Source organism: Zonotrichia leucophrys, chromosome 21, assembly GCF_028769735.1.
Source record: "Zonotrichia leucophrys gambelii isolate GWCS_2022_RI chromosome 21, RI_Zleu_2.0, whole genome shotgun sequence".
Lineage (NCBI taxonomy): Eukaryota > Metazoa > Chordata > Aves > Passeriformes > Passerellidae > Zonotrichia > Zonotrichia leucophrys.
In genome coordinates this window covers 4,461,723-4,485,982 of record NC_088190.1, presented here as the reverse complement: position 1 = coordinate 4,485,982, position 24,260 = coordinate 4,461,723, and the positions used below count along the sequence as shown (strand labels likewise).

Genomic DNA, 24,260 nt, shown 5'->3' with positions numbered 1-24,260 from the left:
TTTGGTCTCTGGAAGTCCCAAGCTGTTTCCTTTTGTTTTGGAAAGAGCACAGATGTGGTTTGAGGCTCTGAGATGGCAAGATGGGAAGATTTGAATACTGTAGCTTATATTAGGCATTTTGTTGAAATAGAATTAATGGTTTGTTTCCATTTCTGTTGGCTGTTAAATACACACAGCTATATTTTACCATTAAAATAACTTCTGAAGGACTTTAATAGTAAAATTTAGTATTTTTATCACTATTTTTGGACGTGTTGGAGGGCATAGAGGGATAGAGAAATGACATGGTGGATAATACCTGGTCATATTCCATGGACAATCAGCCTGAAATGTAACTCCAGGGTTACATTTAAAATAGAATTGTTTGTTTCCATTTCTGTTGGCTGTTAAATACACACAGTTATATTTTACCATTAACATAACTTCTGAAGGACTCTATTAGTAAAAATTAATATTTTTACCACTATTTTTGGAAGTGTTGGAGGGCATAGAGTGGTAGAGAAATAACATGGAGGATAATACCTGGTCATATTCCATGGACAATCAGCCTGAAATGTAACTCCAGGGCCCTGTACAGAAATTATTCATACCCAGCTCCCACACAGGTGTTTCATTACTGCCTCTCTCAGGCCCAGGAAATCTGGTGTGTCACCACTTTGGTTGTTATAGAAATGCCTTCAGCTGCATTGTCCAGCTCTGCTGCTCCTGGGGTTAAATTTATCCCAAAGCCTGTGGCCAGCAGAGAGGGCTGGGCCTGTGTCAACATCTCTTTAGAAATGCATCAACAAGTTGCTCCACATGTATAATTAATAGGGATGAAGGAACCCTAGACTGTCACAAAGTCTGTTCTCCATCCCAGCACTTCTCTTTTGCTTCTTGATACTTTCCTTTTTCATATTATTTCTAGAATATTGGTATAATTCACTGTTTATCACTCTTGGAGCATCATATAATCTATACAGGCATTAATACCCTAATAAAAGTATTTTCCTTCTTGGTGCATCTTTTATACAATGAGCTCCAAGTGTTTCAACAGAGCTTAATTAAAAATTAAGCCTCTGTCCAGCTGTGTCAGGCAGGTAAGTAGGATCATATCCATTTTACAGATGGTTAAACACACAATAGAGAGGTTAACTGCTGTGGCTGTGGCTGCTCACTGTGTTACCTGCACTGCTGGCAGTGAGAGCCCAGTCCTGAATAAACCATCAGCTCTTCATTGGGCAGCTGATGCACAAATCAGAGAAATGGTCTTTGCAGTTTCACTAAAAATAGTTTTCTTTCAACAAATGAGAAACATATACACTTTGGTCAGCCAAAAATTTCAATTTCGTGTAAAAGGAAATTACACTGAACTCTTTTGGTAAGCTTTATACAGAGCTAAGATCAGGGAGAAATGTGGCATTTTGAAACCACAAGTTGCTTTCTGAGGTGGCTCAGCTGGAAATAATCGGTTTCACTGGTGACCTGGCTGGTACCTGCAGTGCTCTGACCCACAGTGCTGAGCTCAGGGTGAGCAGGGACAGCTTCTGCTCCAAGGTGCCATCCATGAACTGCATTTGACACGGTTCATATTCAATCCACAGGGATGCAGGAGGACAAGCAGCAGCTGAGCAGAGGATCTCTGCCTGTGGAGTCCTTTTCCAGCACCTGCAGCTCCCCAGACCCTGCTGGGGCACTGGGCAGGGCAGGATCTGCTCCTTCCTCCTCTGGCTGCTGCAGGAGAGAGGTTGAAGCCTGAGCTCCTGTTCCTTCCTGCTTTTGGGCCTTCAGGAGGCACATTGCAGGCTCAGTGCAGGGTCTGTGCTGTGCTGACAGCCCAGGGGGAGAGATCCCTCCCTGCTGGCTGTGACACATGGGGAGCATCCCTGTGTGTGGGGTGTGCATCCCTCTGTGTGAAGAGCATGTCTGTGTTGGGAGCATCCCTCTGGACACTGTGAATTCCTCTGTGCAGTGTGCATCCCTCTGAGCATCCCTGCATGCAGTGTGCATCCCTCTGTGTGAAGAGCATCGCTCTGTGTGGGGAACATCCTTCTGTGCAGTGTTCACCCCTCTGTGCTGTGAGCATCCCCCTGTTCAGTGAGCATCCCTGTGTAAAGTGTGCATCCTTCTGAGCATCCCTCTGTGTGGAAGCATCCCCCTGTGCAGCGTGCATCCCTCTGAGCATCCCTCTGTGCAGTGTTCAGTCCTCTGTGCAGGGAGAATTGCTCTGTGTGGGGAGCATGCCCCTGTTCAGTGTGCATCCCTCTGTGCAGTGTGCATCCCTCTGTACAAGGAGCATCCCTTTGTGTGGAGAGCACCCCTCTGTGCAGTGTCCATCCCTCTGTGAATCCCTCTGAGCAGGGAGCATCTTTCTGTGCAGGGAGCATCCCTCTGTGGGGTGTGCATCCCTCTGTACAAGGAGCATGCCCTTGTGTAGGGTGTGCATCCCCCTGTGTGGGAAGCATCCCTCTGTGCAGTGTGCATCCCTCTGAGCATCTCTCTGTGCAGTGTGCATCTATCTCTCTATGCAGTGGGCATCTCTCTGTGTGGTGTTCATCCCTCTGTGCATCCCTCTGTGCAGTGAGCATCGTTCTGTGCAGTGTCCATCCCTCTGTGGGGTGTGCATCCCTCTGTACAAGGAGCATCCCCTTGTGTGGGGTGTGCATCCCCCTGTCCAGTATGCATCCCTCTGAGCATCTCTCTGTGCAGTGTGCATCCCTCCGTGTGGGGAGCATCCCCCTGTGCAGGGAGCATCCCTCTGTGCATCCCTCTGGACACTGTGCATCCCTCTGTGCGTCCTCTCTATTCAGTGTGCATCCCCCTGTGCAGTGTGCATCCTTCTTTGCATCCCTCTGTGCAGTGTGCACCCCTCTGGACACTGTGCATCCCTCTGTGCATCCCTTTGTGTGGGGAGCATCCCCCTGTGCAGTGAGCACCTCTCTGTGTGAAGAGAATCTCTCTGTGTGGGGAACATCCTTCTGTGCAGTGTGCATCCCTCTGTGTGGGGAGCATCCCTCTGTGTGGGGAGCATCCCCCTGGACACTGTGCATCCCTGTGTGCCTCCCCCTGTCCAGTGTGCATCCCTCTGAGCATCCCTCTGTGCAGTGTGCATCCTTGTGTGTGGGGAGCATCCCTCTGTGCATCCCTCTGTGCAGTGTGCATCCCTTTGTGCATCCTCTCTATTCAGTGTGCATCCCCCTCTCCGGTGTGCATCCTTCTGTGCATCCCTGTGTGCTGTGTGCACCCCTCTGGACACTGTGCATCCCTCTGAGGATCCCTCAGTGCAGTGTCCATCCCTCTGTGACGTGTGCCAGGGGCTTGGAGAGCGGGCAGGAAGGCAGGAACACAAGTGCAGGGCTGTGGGAGGTGGGATTTGATGGAGTGATTAAGTCTGCAGTGCAGCTGGCAGACACAGCAGCTGTTGCTATTACAGCCCTGGTAGCGTTTCATTTCTTTCAAAATCCGATCTGCAAGCTTTAATATCTGATCCATTTGAAATCGCTTCGTTCGGAGGGTGCAGCAGGGGGGATCATCTGGTGAAGAACATGGAATTAAAGACACACAAGTCTTACACGTCACTTTAGGAGACAAAGCTTCTTAAACTTTTCCATTTAAGGTTGGATGTCCCTAATTTTCTAGTGCTGCAGTGGAAGGCAGACCAAAATCCTGGAGCCTTGACAAAGGTTCCTTTTTGCTAACAGAAGGCAGGTGCAGAGCAATTTCATAACCCAAAAATGATTTCCACTAATGAAAAGCTTAAAAATGTGCTAAGATGAGGAAATTGCAGGTGTTTGGGGGCTTTTTACATTTTGCTGTTCAAAAACCTCACACAAACCAAAGGGCTTCTGCCTGAACTTCAGGGGCTTTTGGATTTTGTACCCACACTTACAGCAAGCTGATGTTTTTCAACCAATATTGAAGCTGTTCCTCAGTTAGGGAGGAAGGGAGGAGGAGAAACAGGAAAATCTTCCTCACTGACACTTTCCCTTTCTGAGCCATCCTGTTAATAGAAAAATGAACAGTTGCCATGAAAGTTTAAGAATGAAGTCTCAGGAGTTTAAGATGAAGGAGACAGAGCAGGGAGGGAGAGAATTTCCCCAGGAACTGCAAAGGAAGGCTTGGGGAGGTTGAGTAAGTGCTGGGTTTTCCCTGTTGTCTGTAGATGTGGGCCACAGGTTTCCCTGCATCCACATCCCTCAGGAGATCACTGTGCCACCCCTCTGTGATTCAGTGGAAAGCAGAAATGTTTAGGTTTGGTTTTTGATCACTGTGCCACCCCTCTGTGATTCAGAGGGAAGCAGAAATGTTTGGGTTTGGGTTTTGATCACTGTGCCACCCCTCTGTGATGCAGTGGAAGCAGAAACGTTTAGGTTTGGTTTTTGATCACTGTGCCACCCCTCTGTGATGCAGTGGAAGCAGAAATGTTTGGGTTTGGGGTTTGATCACTGGGCCACCCCTCTAGGATTCAGAGGGAAGCAGAAATGTTTAGGTTTGGTTTTTGATCAGTGCCACCCCTCTGTGATTCAGTGGAAGCAGAAATGTTTAGGTTTGGTTTTTGATCACTGTGCCACCCCTCTGTGATTCAGTGGAAAGCAGAAATGTTTGGGTTTGGTTTTTGATCAGTGCCACCCCTCTGTGATTCAGAGGGAAGCAGAAATGTTTGGGTTTGGGTTTTGATCACTGTGCCACCCCTCTGTGATTCAGTGGAAGCAGAAATGTTTGGGTTTGGTGCCTGTGCTCCGTCACACCCAGCTCTGGAGCCAGCAGCACCAGGAGCTTCCCTCACTCCCTGAGCTGGGTTCCAACACTGCTGGAGCCTGGTGGGAGGAGATGAGTCACTGTTTGTTCTGTGAGGCTGCAAGGAGACACCTTGAAGCAGAAAATGGCTCTGGAGTGCCAGCTTGCTTCCCAGAGCAGATGGCTGGGCTAGGCTGAGGTTAAAGATGTTCATTATAAATCCATCATCAAACTAGGCCAGGGATGGACAGCGATTACAGCCAGTGACACCTTCTGTGCCACGCAGGGCTGCAGTGCACTTTTGGGGAGTTGTTCAGATCCTTTCACAGGGCAGAGAGCCCTGGATCCTTTCACAGATTCTTTCACAGAGAGCCTTGGATCCAGAGCACAGCTGGAAAAGCTGTATGGATCCTGCAGTCTCTAAAAAACACTGCCTACCATCTAAATAAAATTAGGATTCACCCCTCAGTGCAGACACCACAAACCCAGGTAACTCCCATGCACTCAGATCATCAGGACAAAAGAGGTGGCTCTTTTTAACAGAGTTATTTTCCTTCTTTTTGTGTGAGAATGTGGAGAATAAACACCCCCAGCCCAAGACTGCAGAGTTCCCACTTTGCCCATCAGGTAAAGCAGGGTGGAACAGCAGTGAAGGGGATGGAGCTGCACCAACCACTCTACCAGATGGGATCCAAAATCATTTAACAGTGAAATCAGGATTGAAGCCAGCTGCAATGTCTTTAGTCACAACAAACTCAGGTCAAACATAAAGTAGTTGCAATTAATATCTGATCCATTTTTGATCAGGCTCTGATGCACTCACAGTCCCTCACCCCCCTCAGTGCTCCGAGGTGGATAATCTGCATCCCAGACCCCAAACCGGAGGGAATCAGCCTGCATGGGACACTTCCCCCAAAAACAATACCCAGCTTCTCAGCCTGATAACTTCTGCTCCCTCAAGGAATAATAAAAATTAAATATTAAATCTGTAGTCACTTCCCTGCCATGCAGTGTAATATTATTGAATTTATGGTTCAAACACTTTCTGCTTTCATTTATAACCCTGCATTGTGGGGTTTATATTAATTTGATTGTTTAAAAAAGCCATTCTAGACTGGAAAATCCCTAAAGCAGATTTTTCTTCCAATTTTTGTTTTAAAGACAACTTGTTTTTTTGAGATAGGAACAATTTGCACTCACCACATGATACCACTCAGAAACATGATTTAGAATGGGGTTTTGAGGATTTCCTACCTCAAGTTGGAAAGAAATACCTGATAATGTATTTCTATACATGATACATTTCTATATTATTTCTATACATTTCAAATATTTCTATGTATTTCTAACACTCTCCTGTCACCTTTTACTAAACTCCTGGGGTGAGTAAATATAATGACATTTAGGAATTGCCATAGGAAAAAATCAGTGAAACTGCCTCAGAACCATGGTGGCTCACCAAGGATGAAATGCTGGGTTTGGACAGTTCCTTTAGGTGATCTTTATTTTAATTAAAAAATTTAAAAATAAAAATAATAAGTAAAATAAAATAATAAAAGAATTATAATAAATTTATATAATAAAATAATAACAATATAAATATTTAATAATATAATAAAATATAATAATATAGATATTATTGAATATAATAAATAATAATATAGGCTCTTTTATAATAATACATATAATATAATAAATATGAAATATAATAATAGAAAATAAAATAATAAAAATATAAATAATAATACAATTAAAATATAATAATATAAATATTACTAAATATATTAAATAATAATATATTCTGTTTTATAATAAGACATATTAAAATATAATATAATAAATATAAAAATATAATACTAGAAAATAAAATAAAAACATGAATAATAAAATAATAATTAAAATAGAAATAATAATTTAATATTAAGCACAAAATAATAATAAGGTAGAAATAATAAAAAATTTAATAAAATTCTTAATTTTTAAATTTAATTAAAATTAAATTAATGATAATTTAATATTAATTAGAAATAATAATAACGTAAGAATAATAAAAAAATGAAATAAAATTTTAATAAGTTTTGTGGATTAGGCCTTTTTAAAACCCGTGTGCACACTTCTAAAAGTCAGACTGTCTCAATGACATCATGCAGATTTGCTTTTTTGCCCAGGTTTTGGATGCTCACACGTACCAAGCTCCAGCATTTCATCAAGGAGACGTGTCTGCAGGCAATGTGGCAGCTGCTCCCTGGCTCCTGGAGCTGCACGGCTTTATTTGGGTCATGCAGAGCATCTTTGCTTCCCCTTGAAGCAGGTAAAATGTCTGCTTGCTCTGACAAGTGAGAGAGAGCACCAGGAAAGTGGTGAAGCTATTTTAGAAGGGAAATTGTAAATGAAGAGCTCTGCACAGAACGTTTCTAATCACCTACAGGCAGTGCTGCTGGAGTGAGGGAAAGCTAAATTCAGCTCTCACTTGGCGCCAGTGCAACTCCTCTGATCTAATGTGGGTCACTGCAGCCTGAGCAGGGATGGAGCCTCACCACATCCCCATCACAGAAATGTCCCTGCACAGGAGCTCCCCATGCCCCAAAACCTGGAGAGGGGATTTGTCACATTCACATTCTCTAATAAATCCCTTCACCCAGGATTTTCCTCCTGGGAAGCTGCGAAGCCTCAGAGAAAAGGAAAACAATTCTTATCTCATTTGCTTCTCCTGTGTTGTGCTCACCTGTGGAATGTGTTTGGAGATTGTTTACCCACAGGTGATTGTTCCATTGGTTTCATGTGAATTGTTTTGGCTCAATGGCCAATCGGGGCCAAGCTGTGTCAGGGCTCTGGAAATAGTCACAAGTTTTCATTATTATTCTTTTTTCATTATTCTTTTTAGCCTACTGTAAGTACCCATTCTGTATTCTTTAGTATAGTATATTATAGCACTCTTCAATATAATATAGTATCATAAAATAATAAATTAGCCTTCTGAGAACATGGAGTCAGATTCATCATTCCTTCCTTCTCCAAGGCACCCTGCAAATACATTAGGGATTTGTGTTACACCTTTGTGGAGCTAAATCTGCAAGTGCAGTACAGCCCTAAGGCCACTCTCTATTGATACTGAAACTGGATTTCAAGGTTTTGTAGGGGATCATTGTGGTGATCACCAGTTCTGGCAATATTCCAACAGGAGAGGGTTTTGCTCTCAAGATTCCGTAAAATTAGAAAAATCCCAGTTAGAACGAAATCCAAGTTCTGTCTCACTTATTAGTAATTAGAATTAAACAAAATCAATATTAATAGTTGGCAACTGCTAGTGCTTATAACGAATCAATATTACAAACTGGAGGTGTTCAATAGCTCTGAAATGTACATTACTTACAGGGAAAACCAGAATTTAAAAATACCATCAAAGTTTCTCATCCAGAAAAAACCCTACACTGCAAAATCCCTTTGGTGTGATGGAGTATCCAGAATAGCAGCTTCCCAAATAAAGCTTTGCCAAGCCCTGCTCTCCAGCTTGTGCTGAGTTGTGTGGGTGTCAGCTTGGTGTGCTGGCATCCCAAACAGAACCAGAGCTTGCAGGGCTTTGTGTTGGATTCAACAAAAAGCTACAAACCACAAACAAATTTACATTTCCTTCTGAGGCACCACAGCAGGGTGAGGTGAACCTGAAAATGAGAGTAGAGCCCAGCCAAAATTGCTGAGTTTGATCCATGACCTCTGTAAATTACTGGTGACACAAAGCCAGGAATTCATGACCAAGGGCAGATGTTTGCTGGAACATCCACTGGGGACTCCCTGGCAAGTTTGGTAGGACAAATCATTTTGCTGAGGGCTTGTGAGTTTTGAGTCCATAAAAAGTGTGACCCAGTTTCCTTTTCCATGACTGAACAATTTGCACAGATCTAAATATAAAACTGTTGGTAACAGATCTGTGTTTGTGGGAAAGGCTGAGGAGCTGCACTGGGCAACTTGTGCTCCCAACTACCCCTCAAAACCTCCCTTAGAAAAGGTGAATCAGGCACAGTTTTTGTCCTTTTTCATCCCCTTTTGTCCTTTTATATTCCCTTTTGTTGTTTTTCATTCCCACGTACAAATGAACATCAAATCCCAGGTTGAAATTATAAATATATTTGTGTTGTTAATAATCATGGCACTACACAGTGAAAATCATGTAATTCCATTTTTTCTTGAAGGAATTGTATTAGAATAAGACAGCATTGATACAGAATAGCCTCTCACTGTCCTGCTTCATTCTGTCTGGGTGTTTTTTTCAGAAGTAATAATCCTATAAACCAATGGAAGAGGAGTGCATTGAACGAACTGAGACTCTCTCCTGGCTGTGACCCCAGCGTGGAGCACGCCCAGAGCAGCCCTGGCAGCCAAGGGGGAACTGCAGAGCTCCAGGGCAGCCCCTCTGCAGCAGGACAGACGGACAGGGCTGATCCCAGGGACAGATGGACAGGGCAGAACCCAGAGACAGCCCCCAGGACAGATGGACAGGGCAGGTCCCGACACAGACAAACAGGGTTGATCCCAGGGACAGCCCCCAGGACAGACGGACAGGGCTGATCCCAGGGACAGACAGACAGAGCAGGTCCCAGGGAGAGCTGGACAGGGCTGATCCCCAGGACAAACGGATACAGCTGACCCCCAGGACAGATGGACAGGGCTGATCCCAGGGACAGCTGGACAGGGCAGAACCCAGGACAAAAGAACAGGGCAGATCCCAGGACAGACAGACAGGGCTGATCCACAGGACACATGGACAGGGCTGATCCCTGGGACAGACAGACAGGACTGATCCCAGGGATAGCCCCCAGGACAGATATACAGGGGTGATCCCAGGACAGACAGACAGGACAGCCCCCAGGACAGCTGGACAGAGCAGATCCCCAGGACAGATGGACAGGGCTGATCCCCAGGACAAACGGACAGAGCTGATCCCCAGGACAGTTGGACAGGGCTGATCCCAGGGACAGACAGACAGGGCTGATCCCAGGCACAGCCCCCAGGACAAACGGACAGAGCTGATCCCCAGGACAAACAGACAGGGCTGATCCTCAGGACAGACAGGGCTGATTCCCAGGACAGCCCCCAGGACAGACGGACAGAACAGATCCCAGGACAAACGGACAGGGCAGACCCCAGCACACCCCCAGGGCAGAGCTCTCCCCCTGCAGCCCCAAATCTCCTCGGAGGGATCAGCGTTGCTGTGCTGGTCAGGTCCTGGAGCTGAGGCATGGACAGACAGACAGACAGACAGACAGACTGTGGTTCACTGAAGGTTTTCCAGCTGATCCCTGCTGGGGGGATCCCCAGGAGTGCTGTCACCCCCGAGCACACAGGGTGGCTCCCTCCCTCTGAGCAAGGCAGTATTTTGAACAAAGAGTGCTTTTCCAAAGAAATAATAGCATTTACAGTCGTTAAACAAATGCTACTTTTTATCAGCTCTAATTATTTTATAATAGCACACAGTCCTTAGCTTGCTTATCACTATGTTGTTCTTTACTTTAAGCCCTCACAGCTACTCTAGATAACAATTTAAATACACAGAGCTTTAAAAAAATATTTCCATTTCAAATGTTTTAAAAATATACTTATCCTAAAAAGCTGTCCAGCACTATTCCAAAAATCTCTTGTAATAAATGTCTTTTTAAATGTTAACAAAAATATCTACCATCATATAGAAGAGCTCAAGTTTTGACAAATCTATAATACAGTCAGAAATATGTTGGGCCAGATTTCACTTTTGTTTATAGAGTTGCCAATTTGGATCATGGTGTTCATCTCATTTGGGTTATTCCAGTATAACCAGGAGCAGAATATAGCCCTTAGTGCTTTAAAATAGCTAAATGGACTGGATGCTGCAACAGCTACTGGGGAGGGAAATCCTTTACTTCACTGCATCTAAAAATGCAAAAGGATGTTAAATTTAGGATTTGTGCCATGACCAAAGAAGTGCCAGGCATCTGCAGTGGATGACTCAGATCCACAATCAAATTCACTTACAGAAATAATTTATTTTTTTGCTGAATGGTGCCTGCAATTGCTGTCATTAAATGGAGGATGAATGTTTCTGGAGAACTTTTCTAGGGGGAAAATGCCAACCTTCCTCTTATGCTTTCTACAATTCTAGGAATCATATTAATTGCATTTTGTGTGAGTTTCAGTAGAATCTCCCAGTACTTAGATCTAGGAAGGATACTATATTGAATTGCTTCTGGATTTTCAACCTGAGCCAGGTCCATTCATCCAGTCATTTTCAAAGTGTATCTAGAACAAGCTTCAAGCACTGATGAAAATCTGCGTTTCAACAGGACAATCTGGAAACTCATCTTTTAAAATATTGGAACTTTTTTTTTTTTTTTTGGCTTTTCCCCCCTCTTTTCCTTCAATCTTCAAGCTTAAATGCAGTGTTTGGTTAAGGACCATGGAAACCAGCCTGGTGTGATTGCAGCACATGTGCAAGAGGAGGTGACAGTCCCAGGTCTGCCATCCCTGCCTGTGACCAGCAGAAGAGATCCTTACACATTGTGAGTTTAAATCATCTTTAAAGCTTTCACTCTACTTTTTTATCCTCATAGACTTTGGCTGATGATCTGGTAACTGACAAACCAAGGAAAATTAAGGATTTTGATTGAGTTCAGTCCTCAGAGTCGTCTTCATCTTCATCATCGTCCTTGCTGGGAGCACACCTTTGGAAGCAGTGCACCAGGGTGGCCAGGAAGAAGCTGGAGAGGATGGCAGCAATGGACACGGCCACCCCAGAGAAGATGATGATGAAAAGGTCTGTCAAGGACAAACTGAATTTGCATTCACTGAAGCTGACCTCAGATAACTCATTCAGGAAGATCCTTCTGTTCTCCACGGGCAGGGAGCACTGGATTTCATGGAGACCTGCAAGGAGGAGGAAAGGGAAACAAATCAGCAGAATGTTGATAATTTCTTCTATTCTAATATTAATCAATTAATATTGATGAATTCTTCTATTCTGGGTAGGAGATTGAATGCTGGAGAAAAGTTTTAGGGTTAATTCCAGGTTTATGAAATTGTACAATGTTCAGGGGAAAATGGAACAAAACCTGTCACTATCCAAAAGCCATTACACAGCCCCTTTGAGCAGCTCCTGGAAATTAAGTTATTTCATCTGCAGCCTTCCAGGGAGCAGGTGTGATTTAAGTCCATGATTTGGAGGAATTTAAAAGGTGAATGTTGAAACTTAGATGCATCTAAACCTGGAGAGTGAAAGCAATTCCCAGCTACTCCCTCTGAACACAAACTCTGCCTCCAAAACAGGGTAAGAAGGATACTGAGGTTCCTTTCACACCCTTCTACATTACTTTTTCCCATGTAGTTCCAAACTAGAGGGTTTTTTTGTTTTTTTTTTTCTGTGGTCAAACAAGAGTTTGTGTTTAATGGATGCTTGTTTGTCTGTGACCTGCTTCCTGCTTTTCTCTCTGGCTGCCCTGAGGCCGTGCAGAATGACAGATATTGTTCCTCCCTGCATTACTGGAGAGTGCCAAGAGCTGGGCTTTTTGTAGTGAGAGCAAAACCCCCAGATTTAAGAAGTGATGAGAACACATTTGGGTCCTGGATGGTAAAAGCACACAGGTCACTGCATGTGCCCATCTCCCTCTTCACGGGGGAACATCAGGAGAGGGATTCCAGGGCTGGAATGGAGTGAATTAAGGCAGGGCAGCTTTGTCTCACTATTAAGGACATGAACGTGAAGGGGAAATGCAAGAATTGTGTGATAATGACACGAGATCTGCTGCTGAGTTACCCGATCCCCTCCTCTCTCCTGACGATCCCGGGTGCTCTCTCTGGTTTGGGCTCTGCCTTGCTGTGCGTGCACACAGAAGGTGGCATTTCCATCCCCAGGTGTGCCACAGAGCCACCATGTCACTTTAAACAAGGAATGGTGACAAAGGTTCCCTCTGCATTGTGAATCACAGCTTTCCTGTGGCTGCACAGCTGTGCATGAGGTATTTTACTGCTAAACCTCGGGTTGGTGGTGCTGCCCTGGCTGATTGTCTGGATCCAGCCCAGCCCAGCTGTTGTGTTGATTTGAGAAGGAGTTTTAAGTTAATTCCACTGTGGAACCAATTATCACCCTGACCTACTTGACCTTGTAATGACGATTATATTAAATTTTGATCCCTAAAAGCCATCCTGTGTCTGTCGTGTTTGCCTAAAGTTCTGTGGCTTTCCTCCATTTATTTTGATTTCCCTCTTTCTCCTGCTGCTCTGACTGGGAACATCCTGAGAGCTGCCCAGCAATGCCAGCACCAGCCTGGCCAGGGCTCAGTGGATTTTGGTGTTCCTGAGCACTGGCCATGCACAGCAGATGGGCAACAAGCACAACTGTGGCCACATTTCACAGGGCAGGGAGGGAAGGGATTGTTGGTCAGTCCTGTTGGCTGGATGTTTCTCTTTGCTGAATCGTGACACTCTGAAAAACCCAGCACAGCCAAACAGAAGCTTTTCTTTGGACTCCAAAGAGAATTTGGAACAGACTGTTCATTTGGAAAAGCCAACAGTAAGAACAGCAGTTCTGTCTCTGGTGGCACAAGGAATTTCTCCTTCCAAAGCTGATGCAGTGCTTGTTGCACCAGAGCTGCCAACTCTTCACCTGAAAACTCCATCACTGCAGGTCACACACCTGCTAAAGGTGAGAAATGGATAAACCCATTTCATCTGCTTCCTTCATAGACACAGCCCTGGCTTTACATCATTTACATTTATGTTGTTCTTGTGACACAAATCCTGAGAACTGATGCTCTGCACCCTATCTGTCCTGTTCCACTGGTGCCAGCAAGAGATCCATCTCTGTTCTTCCCTTGGGCTGGAAGATTCCAGGGCATTAAACCCCCTCTGCACGAACAATGAACCAAAGAATGGTTTCTAGAAGGGGATCAGTGTTAATTATGGGGTGTAGATTTTCCCTTTGTTTGACTTTGTTGCATCTAGGCTGGCTCAATCAAATCCCTGTCCCCACACACAACTTCTAGAGGACAGGAGATGCCATTTAACCTCAGGGCTCTGCTTTCTTGTACTTTTACTTGAATGATATTAATTTTTATAATTTGTTTGTGGAGGTTTCCTGTATTTTATTTTTTAATATTTATTCTGTAGAATCTATTGTTTTAAAAGACCAGCCAGGATTCTTGTGAAGGGCATCTCATCCCTGTCCCCACACACAACTTCTAGGGGACAGGAGATGCCATTTAACCTCAGGGCTCTGCTTTCTCACACTTTTACTTCAATGGTATTAATTTTTATAGTTTGTTTGTGGGGTTTCTTATATTTTTAAAAAATTATTTATTCTGTAGAATTTATCCTTTTAAAAATCAGCCAGGATTCTTGTGAAGGGCATCTCAAAGCAGTTTGGTATTTAGTGCTTGGCTGCAGCAAGAGGGCCTTTGATGACAGATATATATATCCACCTCATTGCTCCCACAACATATTCAAGGAGTTGCTTCTTCATACCAAACAAAACTGTAAATGAAATAACAAGTGTGAGTGTGCTATAAATACACAGCCTGGGTTATTTTGGTCAGGGCCATCCCATTATCTGTGATGACTCCAGCTGTCCCAAGGACAATGTCACACACCCTGCATCCTTCTGCTATGCCATCAAAAGGAGATGCATTGCATTGGTGCTGATTATTTGAAATACCAGGCAAGGCAGAGGTGTTGGATTTTACACAGGCCTGTCTCAATTCTGGGAAAATAAAGATGAAAATACAGGTATTTTCAGTATATATATATATATATATATATATATATATATATATATATTTCATAATATATATCCTGAGGAATAGATTGTCTAAGCAACATGGGAAGTGTGAAAATGCTGGAATTCCAGAACCACAATGTTAAAAGGAGAGATGAGTTTTTAAAAATAAGGAAAAAGAAGTGTGTTCATAAAGAAGTGATGCAGGTCGAGTTATTTCAATGAAATTCCCAAATAGGTTTCAGAACAATATGACTTTGAACACCTTATATTAGAGGAGTGCAACTCCACTGAGTCCAGCACTTAAACCCTGCCAATAAATCACAGGCAATTAGGCTGCTGCTAGATCCTAAAAACCACTTTTCTGTTCAGGACTATGCCCAGGCTGAAATCTTTCCCTGTATAACTGAACCTCCTAGAAAATGGAAGCAGCCCAAAACCAGTCTGCAAATAATGAACAATTTCCTCGTAAATTACTGAAAATATATAATATAATATAATATAATATAATATAATATAATATAATATAATATAATATAATATAATATAATATAATATAATATAATATAATTATATAAATTATTATTATAATTGTAATTAATATAATATAATATGATCTATAGTATAATTAATATATACTATAGTATAGTATATATACTATATATTATTACTAATATATAGTATTATTGCTATAATACTATATATTATACTATATATATAAAATTTATGTTATATTATATTATATTACATTACATTACATTATATTATATTACATTACATTACATTAATATACAAATAATCTATTATATATTATATATTACATTGTATGTATTATTATATATTATATTATTATCATAAAATAATACATTAGCCTTCTGAGAACATGGAGTCAGATTTATCATTTCCTCCCTTTGTTGGGGGACCCTGCAAATACCCCATGGAGTGCCTGCTCCTGCCAGGGGTTTTCCCTGGATTTATTTCCCTGCTGCCCTACTGCTCATTGGTTTGGGCTCATTCTCCTCCAGCTAAGGACGAGCATCAAGGGCATCACTTTCTCCAGGTCCACTTGACCCTGTTTTGAAAGACTCCTGGTGCCTTTCTGTCTCTGCTTATTTCTAATCCCTATGCTAAATATATTTCTGACTGGAGAACTTCTGGAATTCATTATCATTTCAATGTTATGGTCTGTCTGTTAGCAGGCGGAGATTGCCCAGCTGTAATTTTGGATGCTGTGTTTAAAAGAAAAAGGAAAAAAAGAAAAAAAAGAAGAAGCCTAAATTCTTTTGGGGTCTTTTAGAGTTCACAAAAAGCAGGTGCCAGGACAAAGAGCTTCCTACCATTCAGCAATGGACAGCAGGGTGAGAAAATGCAAAGGCACACTGAGACATACACTGGGATGTGTGGAAATACATCCACAGAAACATCTGAAACCATAAATGTTTGTATGAGCTGCATGCACACATGTTCACTACTATGGATATAAATATCAGAGCACTACAATAGGCTTTTTATTTTAGAGCAAAATTGGTGTTTGCCCTTTTGGGTGGAATTTAGCTGCTCCCTCGTGTTGCTGAATGTAGTTGACACAGATTTGAAATGTTTAAATGTGGCATGTTGTTTCTTGTGTGGTATTTTGCTCCCAGCTATGGTTTGCCTTAGCGTCCCTAAACACTGTCACAAATGTATTAATAAGCAATGAGGGAGGCATTGCCTCTGAAGTGAGATGAGATTTCATTGCAAATAGCCTTGAGCCATCAGAACAGTAAAGCTTAAAAAACTTGAAGCCTAGATTTAGGTCCCTAAATAAAACTTTTATGGCCAAGTGCCCTAAAGATTTGCAGAACAGCTTTAGCAGTTTTTCTCAATGTCTAAATACAAAGTTCAGTGTCAGGTGTTAACATCTGCAAATGCTGTCCTCACTTCTTCAAATCTGTGAAACATGGAAACACTCCAAATAACCTTAGGATGGAAGAAACAGAGTGAAAAGCCAGTGGCAGTCAGATCATTTTACTGAAAATGTCTGGGAGATCAAATTATATATTTATATATGTATATATAGAAACAGATTTGATGCGCTTGCTGAGGAATATCATTTCTGTGAGGGGTTTCTGCTTGAGAGGGATAAAAGCTGCTGAATGTGTGAAATGTCTTAGGGCTTCGAGTTCCTTTGCAGACACGCAGATCTTGTGTTCTGTCCTGGTGGTGTGGGAGCACTGCACGATGCTGGGGGAGAGCTGAGGCTGCCATGGACAGAACAGCCTGTCCTCCCCAGCTCTCAGCTTCTATATCGGTACATGCACCAAAGGAGCCTTCTCTCCACTGCAGATGAACAAATAAGTGCTAATAAAGACTGATAAAACAAGAGGATTTGTAAAACTCTCGGTTTCCTGGCTGTTGGTTCAAATGTTAAACAGAACCTGTCCTTTCGTGTCATTATGACGCTTTGTTTTGAAGAAAATACTTAATATTTTCTATGAAGTCATTAAAGGCATGGATTAGTGGAATGAGAGATTGTTTGGAGGTTTGTCCATCCCTGCAGGGGCCCCAGGAAGGGCTGGAGGTGGCACTCAGGGCTGGGGACAAGGTGGGGACATTGGGCACAGGTTGGACTCAATGGCCTCAGGAGTCCTTCCCAACCCCAGTGATTATATTTTATCATTCTCACTACACTGATTCACTTCTGAATCTCTCTTTTAGGACTGAATTCAGTGTGAGTTTCCTGCTTACAGCCTCACTGTCACCTGCTCTTGGCTTTTTTTCCTACCTTCTCTCCCTGCCATCCTTCTCTCCTGTTCTTTTGCTTTATCTGGAAATTTGCCACTCCACCAGAATTTACTTATCCATCCATCCCAAAGAGGTCTTGAAAACAACAGAAGCCTTTCAGGTAGCTAAACAGCATCTGTGTCACTAAAACCCTCTTAGAATACCTTAGAATTGTGTAGTTCCTCACTCAGAGTTTCCAAAATGGAGCAAGAGTTGATCAAATGAGCCCTGAGCACCAGTACTGACCTCAGCTTTGGCCACTTCAATTTCAGACATTCAGAGCATCTATTTTATTTATCACAGCACAAATCTATTTGGAATTCTGTCTCTGGCTACTTCTGAACGAGTTTTTCAAATCTTCCTGGAAATGCAAACGTGCAAAGGCTACCCATAAAAATGCTCAGTCTAAACCTTTGCTAAAAGTCTTTCTAATACTGTTTGTATAGAGAGCAGAAAAATTTTTAATTCTTGCAATGGGTAGTGGGGAACTTAGATAATGAAACAAATAAATTAATTAATCCCAGAAGCTGTATACAACTTCCCAACCATAAGGGGAAGAAAGGAAGTAAAAAGCAAAATGAGGGCAAGATGACAGAAAGGAGACACTACAGTCACACTCCAAGGAAGTTCTTGCTTAAGTTCTAATTAAAAGTATGTTAAAAATACTTTAGTCATTAGCAAACAAGGTCACAGCTGCCCAAAGCATGTTCACAGAAAATAAAAGTCAACAAAGCCCTTCAATGTGGCCATTGCAGATTACTTGTATTGCTTTGTTACAGGCATTTATCTGAATCCAGTCCCTTCATCCTGATGGGATCCTCAGAGAGATTCAAGAAATGTCTTTTGCACTAATTTGAAACAAGAAGTTCAGCAAAAATTTATTCCATCAAACCCCTTTGTGTTTAAACACTGAAATGGAAGGTTCATAACCCTCTGTTCTGTCATTTGCAGCAGTGACAATTTTCTGCTGGCTGAGCCCTGGGTTTCAAACAGCATTACTGAAAGGACTAGGTTAAAGATGAGGAAATAAAGAAAAGTGCAATTTTAGCCAAGATAAATGTGATGAACAACAAGCTCTGAAAGCAGAAGAAAGCCTGGCCAATGTGAGGAGTTGCTGAGTGTATTTTTGTAGACCAACGTAGGCATTTGTTCTTTCAAGGTATTTTTTTGTGCTATGAGTTTTCATGGCCCCATGGAGTAAAACCTTCTATGAAAGTTTTCATACTTTTCTTTTGTAGGGATAAAGATCTTACAGCAACTCCTCTATTAAAAAAAAAAATCCCAAAATCTTAATATCCATACTCCTGCTGATAGGAAGGCTTTGATTTGTTCCATTTGCCACCCTATGCCATTCAGGTGTAACAAATGCCTGCACAACCAAGCATCCTTCTACAGAAAATCTTTATAAATGTTGTACTTAACCATTGTGACCATCAGCAAACACTTTGTCTTCTCCAGGGAAAAGAATTTTCTATTTTTTTCCACTTATCACCATTCCACTGCTCTTCACAGTTCCTTTGCCTTCTTTGTACTATGCTCATTCATTTGTTTTAAAATCAATTACTAACCAAATCAGAGGGGGAAATTGGAGTTTTGTTTTGCAGCGTGAAGAAAGTGCTGGATTTAATATCTCTTTATGCTAAAAAATATGTGTTTGCTGTTTTAAAGGTTTAATCACAAAAATTATAGTGCTGTCTTTTAACAAATTTAAAATTCTGCCTGCAAAATTTAATTATTAAATTTAATTAATTTAATTCATAAAATAAATTTAATTCTGCCTGCAAATTTGCCAGGATGAGGGTATCATCTGGGGATGGTATTCACCTAATTCCAGTTAAACCTTTATTTAAAATTTAGGTTAGATGAATAAATGCTGAAATCAGTAAAATTGTTGAAATCCCAGCTGTTTGTGTGCAGCAACAGGTTGGATGAGCAGAGGCAGCTCAGCTCAGAGCCTTTCCAGCCTTTTCCAGGCAGGTCAGCAGAAGTCAGAACTTCACAAGCTATTTCTGGTCCTGTGCCAGCAGGAAAATGGAGCCTCCTGCAAAACTAATGAGCTGAAGCAAAGCTTTTGTTCCTATCACTGAGCCCTCCAGGAACCTTAATTACAGAGAGACAGAGCTTCAGGATCAATTATCCAGATTTCAGCTCACAGAGACAAAACTCCCCTTTTTAAATCAACTTGGTGTTTCTTTTGTAGAAGCCAAGGGCAGCTTGGGCTGACGAGCTCAAGCAGTGCCTGGGATTGGGGAATATTTCAGCTGCTCAGGGACTCCCTCAGACAGACACATTCTACCACTTTAGGTGTCATTCTGTGAAAAGATTACAATATAATATAATATAATATAATATAATATAATATAATATAATATAATATAATATAATATAATATAATATAATATAATATAATATAATATAATATAATATAATATAATATAATATAATATAATATAATATAATATAATATAAATTTATATGGCTCTACACAGATATTTACTATATGTATTACTGTTGTAGTGATTGTATTGATAGATATTTACTATTGTATTGATTGTATTGTATTGATAGATATTTACTATTGTATTGATTAGTAGTGCTGTATTCACATTTTAATAGCATGGCAAATGTAGTTTTGTAGTTAAAATGTAATTTTTGTGCTTAAAATAATTTAACTCTGACTTTCCGAAAGTTGTTTTGCAAGGCATGCAAGTGTGGCCGCATATTTCAAAAAGTCATTGAGGCAGCCTTTCATTTTTGGGGTTGGTTTTGCAGTCACCTTTGTGAGGAATGTTTTGGGGCTTTATTAAAGGAGGCAATGTCACTGTCATATTTTCTGGAAAAATCCCTTTGCCAGGATTTCTTCTCCTGGGGAGCTGAGAAGCCTCAGAAAAGAATGAAAACAATAATTGTCTGATTGCTTCGCCTGTGTTTTGCTGCATTGGAATGTGCTCCGGAGATAATTTACCAACAGGTGCATGTTTGATTGGTTTCAGGTGAATTGTTTTAACTTAATGACCAATCACCATCAGCTGTGTCAGACTCTGAGGAGTCAGTTGGGAGTTTTTATTATTCATTCTTGTTAAACCTGTCTGTATCCTTTCTGTGTTCTTTAGTACAGTTTTAATGTAATGTAATGTAATGTAATATAATAATATATCAGCCTTCTGGGAACATGGAGTCAGATTCTCATCTCTCACCTCGTCCTGGGGACCCTCAGCAGACCCTGAGTGGTTTTGTGCAGCAGCTCACAAGAAGCTCTGGTACTTTCCTGCATCCCTGCACATGCTGGGTGTGAGGAGAGCAGGATGCTTGCTCCAGGTAACAAATCCAAACCCTGGCAGGACAGCTCTGACCAAATCAACCACTCCAATATTTGCTCCTTCCCAAACCAAGTCCTGGTTAAAGTTTGGAAGATCTGGATAAGTCATTTTTCAGCTATTTGGCCAAAACACAACCATGGATGAGGGAAAACTGGGGAGACACTGAAAATGGGAGTGCTGCAGGAAAGCTCACTCACTTGGATGCCCAGACATAAATTCAGAGTCACTTTAAAACACTGAGGGGGCAGCAGAGGAAGGACAGACTCAAACTGAGCAGATCTCGGTCAGGATCAAGGGGAACAGCCTGGAAGTTCAGTAAAAACCTGGAGAAAGTGAATTGCTGCGTGAACACACACATATCAACTTTAGAGACAGGCAAATACTGGATTCCAATTGAGCAAACTTAACCTAAAGCATCAGGAGAGGTGGGATAACAGGTTTGGTTTAGAAAGAATCCAGATCAAAGTTTCACTGGCACAGAGAGGAAAAAAAAAACCAACATTTTTTCCTCAAAACACTTCTTCTTTAAAACAGCTGACCTGCAGCTAAGAATATTCAGGGCAAGAGATGAGTGTACTAGAAAGATGCTCCCCAAGGTCACAAGCATGGGACCTTATTGAAGATAGAGGGCATAATTTTTTTTTATTTGCTGTTATTGTTTATTTTATTTTTATATAGTATTATTTTATTTTTTGGTTTGAAGTTATTGGGGTTTTTTTAAATGTAGTTTTTGTGTTATAGGAAAAAATTTGGTTCTGTTTATGGTTATGTAAGAAAAGTTTTGTTAAAGGTTATTTTATTATTTTTTAGTTAGGATTTTCAAAATATTTTTATTTGTTTAGATGATTATCATACTTGTTTATTTTCTTCTATTTATGTTTCATTTTGTTTGTATTAAGGAGGACAAGTGTTTTGTAAAGTTATTATTGTTATAGAAAAGGGTTAAAATCTTGGGATTTGTTTAGAATTTTTATGGTTGTTGGGTATTTTTTTACTGTATTTTTGTTTTTTGGTTGGCTGTGTTGTTAGTATATGATATTAAATTTTAAGGTGGTATAAGTACAGGTATACTTGTACTTAAGTATAAGTTTATAATTCATATAAGTATATACTTTCACAAGCATAACTGTATAACTGAGCCTGGAGTGCCAGGACACAGGAGAACACCTTCAAACTGACAGGGAGTAGGTTTAGGATATATATTAGGTGGGAGATGAGGAAAAAATCCTTCCCTGTGAGAGGAATAGTGGATTTGTCTTTACAAACCAGTTGTGGGGCTGCTGGTAGATAAAACCAGCACTGGGAGATGAAAGAAACAATGGGAAGGATTCCACTGATTGATGAATGGGAAAAGAGATTTGCTTTTACAAACAAACTTTAGGTTTGCTGATAAATGAAATGAGACATTGAGAGATGGAAGAAACAATGGGGAAGAAAAACCCCTAAATTCCATAAGAATGAAAAAAAAAATAAAATTGGAGGTATACATTAGAGGTTTCAGGCATTCTGGGAAGTCTGAACCTCTCAAGCGCCTCAGCCAGTGGGGAAAGAGAGAAGGGAAATGTGGCTGGAAATTGGGATAAAAAGGAGGGTGAGTCCTCCAAAACTTGGAGAGACCCCAGGGGAATGCCCCATGGCCTCTCCCTTGATTGGAATAAAGCCAAAGGGCTCCTCTGTCTCCTTTTTGGACATAAACCTCTGGTGTTTGTAAATTGATTTTCCTGACACCTGTGAGGGTGGGCAGGCCCTGGCAGAGCAGCTGTGGCTGCCCCATCCCTGGAAGGGTTCCAGCCTCGGCTGGGTGGGTGTGGAGCACCCTGGGATTGTGGAAATTGTCCCCTCTGTGCCCTCCCAAAGCTCCCTGCTCCCAGCACTCTGCCTTTGGGAGGTGATGCCCTGGTGCTTGTTGGGAGACACGGACTGTGAGATGATCTCCTGCTAAAGCTGGATTAGGAGAGGCTTTGGGCTCTGGTGGGACATGTGGAGCAAGAGTCTGGATTCCCCAGACATGGCAGTCTTAACACTTTTATTTTTCCCCCCTTGTGCCTTTCTAAAAATGACTGGCTCAAATACCAGGATTATATATACTGCATTTTGGGGGGCTCTAAAGGCACTTCAATTTATTTCTCATATTGGAAGCAGTGCTTTTTCAATGAAAAGAGCTCAAATGGAGATGCTGAAGTGTTTCAAACACAGAGCCCAAATCAAGATGCTGAAGTGTTTTAAACACAGAGCATCACAACTAAATACTTCCAGGAAGAGGCTGATGATCACAGTTGCATAAAATGGGGATTTAACTCTTTTGCAGCAGCTGCATAACTGATCAGTAAAATGAGAGGAGAAACAGTTTTCCTAGGAGCTGGCACAGAATATTTAGCTGCTGAAAGGGCTTATTGTAGAAAATATATTTACCAGAGAGAAAATGAAGTCTGGAAGAGAACCAGCTCTGGGCTGAATGGATTTGAAAAGCCTCTTTCACTGCCTAGGCAAGTTTGGTCTATAAATCAAAATTATTTGGGCTTAATTTTAAAATTTTAAAATTTTAAATTTTATTTTAAATTTTATTTCTTAAGTGGGAGGAGGACCTGCTGCTAAAAGAAGCCAACATGAATTTCAGGGGCTCATTTGTTGAGAGCATGCAACGACAGCCTGATCAAAGTGCAGGCACACAGACAATGGGAGCAGGAGCCCTCCTGCCCTGCCAGGCACACACAGACACTCTGAAATCCACGGAGCTTTACCTTTCTGCAGCTTGGATGCATTGTCCTGGATCCAGCTGAAGAGGTTGGCAAAGTCACAGTCGCACACCCAGGGGTTGCCCTCCAAGCGGATGGTCCTCAGCGAGGGCAGAGCTTCCAGGGCCGCCACGTTCAGGCTCTGCAAGTTATTGTCGTTCAATTCCAGCACCTGCAGCTGGTCCAGGTTCTCAAAAGCAGCCTCGTCCACATCCACCAGGTTGTTGTTCCCAAGGCTCAGTTTGATCAGTTTCTCTGCTGATCTGAATATCCCGGCGTCGAGCTGGGTTAAATTGTTGTAGCTCAAGTCTAAATACACCAGTTTGGTAGAACTGCTAAAAGTGCCCTCTTCTAAAGAGGTGAGCGAGTTATTCCTGAAGTCCAAATAGACCAGATCTCCATAAAATATAAAGAAATCAGCTGGTATTGCCTGAATGTTGTTGTCAGCTATCAGAAGTTTCCGTACATCCAATGGGAAGGGGTTGGGAACACTTGGGAGTCCTTGATCCCGGCAGTCTATGGTGTGGTAGTCCATACAGCTACAAACAGCAGGGCAGGGATGAGCCCCAGGCAGGAGCAGCAGGCAGGCAAAGGCAGCAAAAGGCAGGAGGCAGGAAGGGAAGCATGGCAACATCGTCAGGGATCTGGAGGCTGAGATGAGCAGCACTTCAGGAGAAAGACATTTTGCTGGGCTGCACAGGAGTGCCTGGTACTTGTGTGTGTGTGTGTCTGATTGTATCCAGGAGATCACATATCATCACAGATCCGATAGCAGCAGGCTGGAGGGGGAGGGAGGAGGGAGGGAGGGAGGCAAATGTGAGGATTTACACTGCCAGGATATTGTGATGCTGCACAGGGTGAGCAGAGCGATGATTGGGTACGCGGAGGATCTTTCAAAGGACTCCCTTGCTTTTGTGAGCTAAAAAAAGCCCTGAGCCTGTTTGAATATTTGCTGTCTATTCCAGCAAAGGGGAAATCACACCTGATCCT

At 42.1% G+C, this 24,260-nt stretch overlaps 1 protein-coding gene across 1 annotated transcript; it reads right to left on the bottom strand.

Moving 5' to 3' along the window:
* Positions 1-8,820: 8,820 nt before the first annotated feature.
* LRRC38 (leucine rich repeat containing 38) lies at positions 8,821-24,060 on the bottom strand. Its single transcript, XM_064730812.1, has 2 exons — positions 23,277-24,060; positions 8,821-11,610 (listed from the first exon to the last, which is right to left on the bottom strand). Exons 1-2 carry the CDS (start codon positions 23,902-23,904, stop codon positions 11,357-11,359), a joined length of 882 nt encoding a protein of 293 aa, XP_064586882.1. The 5' UTR covers positions 23,905-24,060; the 3' UTR covers positions 8,821-11,356.
* Between the last annotated feature and the right edge of the window lie 200 nt (positions 24,061-24,260).